We start from the raw sequence: 6,768 nt of genomic DNA, 5'->3' as shown, positions 1-6,768 counted from the left end.
GAGAGAGAGAGAGAGAGAGAGAGAGAGAGTATATACACATACACACACACAGAAGCAAATCAGTAAGCCCTGCCCACATGCAGGGAAGGGGATTGCACAAGTGCATGACCATTAGAAAGCAGGTATCATTGGGAGACATTTTAGAAGCTGCTGCCATACACAGGTCTACTCCAAAAATTTATTTATTTTCTGCAACATCAAGCTTACTCTGTAGGTAAAGCTTCATGGGTTAAAATGGCCATTTCTGGACAGAGATTGAAAGAGAATTTGGGGGCAGCCCATCCATGGTACATAAAGGACATGGATAACCCTTTGGTCCAAGACATCCATAATGCCCCCCCACTCCCATCACTCACAAATTCCTCCAAAACTTCACTTACCTCCCACGACATGATCTAAGGATGAAACCAGATCCCAGTTATGTTCTCTTCTGCCCTTGGGAAATAGATTTGTCTTTCCTCTTTTTTGAAAACCACCTCTCCAGCTCCAGGGAGAGTTCCTGAGTTTTAGGGGAAGGGAAGATTGCAGACCAAGACCTAGGCCAGGAAATGGGAGTTACATGGATGCATGAATTGGTAAAAAAATAAAAATAAAAAACAACAAGCTGTTTTGCAAACAAAAATTTTTTTACCATAAGTTTACCACTTATGGTAAAGTGTACAAATGCTCAGTTACTGTTGAATAAATGTTTTCTTTACAAATGTATGGATCCATGTAACTGCCATTTCCTAGCCTAAGACTTTGCAAGACTTTGCAACCTTCACTACCCCGAAATAAAAGATTTTCTCTGCAGATCTGCCTCTGTTTCCCTGCCGGAAAATGAGGGAATTGGGCAAGATGATCACTAAGCAGCTCCCTGCTCTACCGTCTTACTTTGAGGGGAAAATTGAAGTGGTGCAGCCTAGAGCTGGGCTGTCCAACATGGTAACCACGGTCCACATGTGACTACTGAACATACTAAATGTGATGAGTCCAAATTCAGATTTGCTACAGGTGAATGTGGTAGGTAGAATTCTAAGGTGACCCCCAGTATCCCTTGTCCCTATGTAATCTCTTCCTCTTTGTGTGTAGGTGGAGACAGAAAGGAGACTGTCCTGGATGGGCCTGCCCTAATCAGGTGAGAATTTTTAAAACAGAGATTTTCTCTGACTGGTTACAGGAGAGGAAGTCAGCACTCTGGCATGCCTGAAGGCAAGCAGTCATGCTGTGAACTGCCTACAGGCCATGTGGCAAGGAACTGCAGGCAGCCTCCAGGATGAGATTGGTTGCCAGCAGACGACTAGCAGGAAAAGAGGGACCTCAGTCCTACAAGCCACAAGAGAGTGAATTCCACCAACAATCTGTGAGTTTGGAAGAAAACCCCCAAACCCCACATAAGAACCTCAACCTTGCCTAGGCATGGTGGCTCATGCCTATAATTCCAGCATTTTGTGAAGCTGAGGAGGGAGGATTGCTTGAGCCCAGGAATTTTTTAGACCAGCCAGGGCAACATAGCAAGCCCTCATCTAAAAAAAAAAAAAAAAAAAAAAAAAAAAAAGCCAGGTGTGGTGGTGTGTGCCTATAGTCTCAGTTACTTAAGAGGCTGAAGCAAAAGGATCGCTTGAGCCCAGGAGGTTGAAGCTGCAGTGAGACATGATCATGCTACTGCACTCCATCCTGGACAACAGAGTGACACCCTGCCCTGACTCAAAAAAAAAAAAAGGGGGCTTCAACCTTGATTGACACCTTGGCTTTATCCTGAGCAGAAAATTCAGCCATGCTGTTCCCACACTTCTGGCCTGTACAAACAGTGAGATAATAAACTTGTATTGTATTAAGTTGCTAAATTGTGGCAATTTGTTATAGAGCAATAAAAAGCTAGTACACTGGACTTGGGAGGAAGTAAAAAATGAAAATGTAAAATATCTTATTGATAATTTATTTATTGATTCCATGTTGAAATTATAATATTTTGGATATATTAAGCTAAATAAAATATATCATTAAAAACACAATTACCCTTAAACAACACAGGTTTGAACAACAAGGGTCTACTATATGCAATCTTTTTCCTAACTATACTGCAAAAGTTTTTAGAGATTTGTGTTAACTTGAAAAACCTCACAGATTAACCATGTTGCCTAGAAATCTTTTTAAAAATTAAGAAAAAATAAGATATGTCATGACCGCATAAAGTATATGTAGATACAAGTCTACTTATGTATCTGATCAACAGTAAGCTATCAGTAGTTAAGTTTTAGGAAAGTCAAAAGTGATACTCAAATTTTCGACAGCACAGGGAATTGGTACCCCAACCCCTGTATTGTTCAAGCCTCCACTGTAATTTCACCTGTTTCTTTGTACTTTTTTCAAGTGTTGTTGCCAGAAATTTTAACCAACGGCTGGGCATTGTGGCTCACATTTGTAACCCCAACACTTTGGGAGGCTGAGGCAGAAAGATCACTTGAGCCCAGGCATTCAAGTCCATCCTGGGCAACATAGCAAGATGTCATTTCTACAAAAAAAAAATTTTTTTTAATAGGTGTGTTGGCATGTGTCTGTAGTCCCAGCTACTCAGGAGGTAGAGACAAGAGGATCACTTTAGCCCAGGAGTTTAAGGCTGCAGTGAGCTATGATCGTGCCACTGCACTTCAGCTTGAGGGACAAAGCAAGCCACTGTCTTAAAAAAGAAAGAAGGAAAGAAGGAAGGGAGGGAGGGAGGGAGGGAAGAGGAAGGAAGGAAGGAAAGAAAGAGAAAGAAAGAGAGAGAGAGAAAGAAAGAAAGAAAGAAAGAAAGAAAGAAAGAAAGAAAGAAAGAAAGAAAGAAATGTTAAATTACATATATGAGCCGGGCTCAGTGGCTCAGCCTGTAATCCCACGCCTTTAGGAGGCTGAGGTGAGTGGATTGCCTGAGCCCGCGGGTTCGAGACCTGCCTGGGCAGCGAGACCTCATCTCTACAATAAAAAAAAAAAAAAAAAATTAGCCGGGCATCGTAGCACATGCCTGTAATTTCGGCTACTCAGAAGGCTGAGGTGGAAGGATCGCCGGAGCCCGGCAGGTCAAGGCTGCGGTGGCCGGGAGCGGCCACTACACTCCAGTCTGGGTGACAGAGTGAGACTCCAACTCAAAAAAAAAAAAAAAATTACATATATGACTGACATTATATCTATCAGACAATGCTGGCCTAAAAGATTCAGAAGCGAGCCATGTAGCCATGGGCAAGTCACCATACCGCTCAAAGCCTTCCATTTATCTGTGAGACAGGAACAATAACATCACCTATCCCAGAGATATATTTGCAGTTTGAATGAGATGAGTCCTGTACTGGCCCAAGGTAAGTGTTCAATAAACATAATTATCATTATTATTAATAACAGTATTTGTGAAGTCTCTGCATGCAGGCCCTAGTCTTCAGTGCCCTCTACCCAGCTAGGCACACAGTATATACACAAAACACAATACACACATGTCTGGAGATGACACAACCTTCACAAAGCTCATTGGTACTGTTCTTTGCCCTCACAACACTTAGCAGGTGGGAATTAGGAATCCCTTGGCAGGTAAGGACACTGAGTTTGGGGGCACAAAATGTTCCAGGTCAGGTCGGAGCTCACCTGGGAAGAGCCTGGGGCCTCCAGGGAGATGAGGGCACGCCTTTTACGATTCCCTAGCTCAGATCCCTGGAGGCCTGAGCAAGAGACTGGGGCTCATCTGGAAACAGGGGGATTTAAGAACCTGTCCCTGTCAAGTTTGTGTTAGGAATGACTGAAATAAGTCACCAGCAGCAGATGAAGTAGCCTGGCACGTCCTAAGCACTCAATTAAGCAAACAATTACTACTGTTGTTCCTTTGCCAGAGAAACTTCGGCTGAAATCCCTCTGGGGAATCCCCATCCCCTAATGACCTCTCCTTCCTGGGTCCCCGCCTCGGGAGAATGCCACGGTTGTTGGGCCCAGCCTCCAGACACCACCACCCCCACCCGCGTCAGGAATAGAAACCGCCGCCTCTGGCCGCCCGCGGCTTCCCTCCCTCCCCCGGGCAGCGATCGATAAGGCCTCAGCCGCCGGGGACGAAGGCAGACAAGGAAGGAGGAAGGAGGGGACAGCGGGGCCATCCGCAGCAGCGAGGGTCGGCGGGGCAGCCAGGGTAGACGAGCCTGAGCACAGCCAGCGACTCCTGAGCCTAGGCGCCTTCGGGGACAGACGCGCCTGGCGCCCCGCGACAGGTAAGGGGCCTCCCTCGGGAAGGGGCGTGGCCCGGGCAGGTCCTGGGCGGCCAAAGTGAGAGGCAGGACTGCCTCAGGTTCCCAGTGCTTCGACCCCTCGAGGCGACCCCCCCCCCACACACAAGGAGAGAACAATGTGGGATGGCTCGCTCAGGGGAGACCTCGGTTGGTCCTGTTGGCTCACCTGTGAAATGGGATTAGAAAACCTCCCCTGCAAAGTTGGTGCAGGGATTAAACAGAGTGGGGGGAGGGGCCAGGGAAGTGACCAGTAGGTACTAGGTGCCCAAATTAAGTGGGTGGAGAGTCTTGAATGAAAACATCTGGTTCTAACCTTCATTGCACCATGGACTAGCTGGGGAATTTTGAACAAGCCACTTAATCTTGCTGATTCAGATCCTTGTCAAGAAATATTTGTTGAATTAATTATCCCACTTCATAGAGCAGGAAAGTGAGTTTTAGATAGATGAAGTGATTTGCACAGTATCTTGCTTCTTAAGGACGATGGAAATGGATTAGAACCTTCATCTTTTGATGCCATATCCGGGTGGAGGTAGGAGTGTAGTCGCATCACACACATGCTCATTGTGCACTAATTATGTGCCAGAGCTGCACTGCTGATAAACACCCTGCATCATTTAATCCTCACAGCCTCTCATAGGAAGTACGTTTTCCATTTTACACATGGAGAAAGTGAAGCCCAGAATGGACCACAGATCTGCTTAAAGTCAGCATAGTAAGCAGCAGACTCACGCCTGACCCGAAGGAAGTAACAAGGGATTAACATTTATTGAAAACCTACTGTGTTCCAGGGGCTTTGCACATATACTCACAATAACAGTTCATCCAAAGTGCCATTATAGAGGTAAAAAAGCTTAAGTGCAGAGCAGGAGGAGACTGGCTTGAGGTCACACAAGCGACAGTGCTAAGATGGAACCCCACCTGCTTAACGCCAAGCCCAGGATAAGTGAAGGGCACCTTGGGCTCTCTGCCAGGCACTAGGCCAGGTGCTTGATGCACACCCAATCCCCTGTCCACTCCTGGAAGTAGTTATTACTGAACCCACAATGCAGATGAAATTACCCAGGATCAGGAAGAGAGACATTAGTCCTCAATTCCAGCAGAGCCAGAAATCCATGGGTATGAATTCTTCCAGAGCATCCACTAACACCAAGCATTTTCCATAATCTGCCTTAATCCAACCATCCCAGGGGATAGGAGCTATCATCTGAATTGTGCAGAAAATTAAGACTTGGAGAATGAATATCTTTCTTAAGGCCCAGGGTACATCAGGGGTGGACATAACCCCAGGTTTGCCTGACTCCAGAAGACAGTGACAGAGGTGGATAATTTGGCAAACCCTTTCTGCGAGCCAAGCCCAATAAAGACATTAGGTCATTTAATCTTTTGACCACACTTTGAGGTGGATATTTTTCTCTCCATTTGACAGAGGCTCAGAGAAGTAATGTGACTTGCCTAAGGTCACACAAGAGAGCCAATTTCAAGGTCAGGTCTGATTGGCTCTACCAATGCTTTACAGAGTCTAAACCAGTAGCTCTCAAACTTGACCATGTAGTTGAACCACCTTACAAGCTTGCTAAAACATAGGCTGCTAGACCCTACCCCTAGAGTTTCTGATTCAGTAAATCTACGGCAGGCTAAGAATGTGAATCTTTGACATATTCGCAGGTGATGCTAATGCTGCTAGTACGGGGAACACGCTTTGAGAACCGCTGGTCTAAACGGAGTCTCCCAACAACCCCAGGTGGTAAGTATTATCATCACCATTTTGCAGAGAAAGAAATTGAGGTTCAGAGGGCTGGCATGTCTAGGATCCCACAGTAGGCCTCTGGTGTACATAAATCCAAGTGTGTCCGCATAAAGGAGACATGCCATATGAGCACCCACCAGGTGTCGGGACACCCTGCCATTCTGTCACTTTCGTAATCCTTCAAAGTGGATCTCAGTAGGTTTTCCGCGGGAGAAAAACGAAATGAGGGTGGGAAAGGTCAAAGCCAAAGTTTCCTTGCTGGGAGATGGGAAATATTCACACCCAGGGCTAACTCTCTGAGTCTGGAGGGTACCTGACACCTCCTGAGCGCCTACTGCATACCAGGTGCTTCCCACAGCCTCCACCTCCCCGCTGGCTGGATGGAGCAGGGGATCTTAACCCGGCCTTCCTGGAAGGGAAGCCCGGGGACTCCCTCAGCTCGCCCCTCGGTGTCCGCAGGCCGACGCGAGTCAGCCATGGAGAGCGAGTCCCCGGGGCCGGACACCGACAGCGGGGTCCCCTGGCGGCGAAGCGACGAGGCGCTGCGCGTGAACGTGGGCGGCGTGCGGCGGCTGCTGAGCGCGCGCGCCGTGGCGCGCTTCCCGGGCACGCGGCTGGGTCGCCTGCAGACCGCGGCGTCCGAGGAGCAGGCGCGGCGCCTGTGCGACGACTACGACGCGGCGGCGCGCGAATTCTACTTCGACCGGCACCCCGGCTTCTTCCTGGGCCTGCTGCACTTCTACCGCACCGGCCGCCTGCACGTGCTCGACGAGCTGTGCGTCTTCGCCTTCGGCC

At 47.8% G+C, this 6,768-nt stretch overlaps 1 protein-coding gene across 1 annotated transcript in view; it reads left to right on the top strand.

Moving 5' to 3' along the window:
• Window positions 1-5,894: 5,894 nt before the first annotated feature.
• KCNS1 (potassium voltage-gated channel modifier subfamily S member 1) overlaps window positions 5,895-6,768 on the top strand; it is a 4,257-nt gene continuing 3,383 nt past the window's right edge. The window contains exons 1-2 of the mRNA XM_008066922.1: window positions 5,895-5,970; window positions 6,433-6,765. Coding sequence (XP_008065113.1) covers window positions 5,895-5,970; window positions 6,433-6,765 — 409 coding nt within the window. The remainder of the gene's footprint in view (window positions 5,971-6,432; window positions 6,766-6,768) is intronic.

The sequence above is a fragment of the Carlito syrichta genome, unplaced genomic scaffold (genome assembly GCF_000164805.1).
Source record: "Carlito syrichta isolate Samal-C Ts95f unplaced genomic scaffold, Tarsius_syrichta-2.0.1 Scaffold309195, whole genome shotgun sequence".
Classification (NCBI taxonomy): domain Eukaryota; kingdom Metazoa; phylum Chordata; class Mammalia; order Primates; family Tarsiidae; genus Carlito; species Carlito syrichta.
This window is presented reverse-complemented; position numbering and strand designations above follow the sequence as displayed.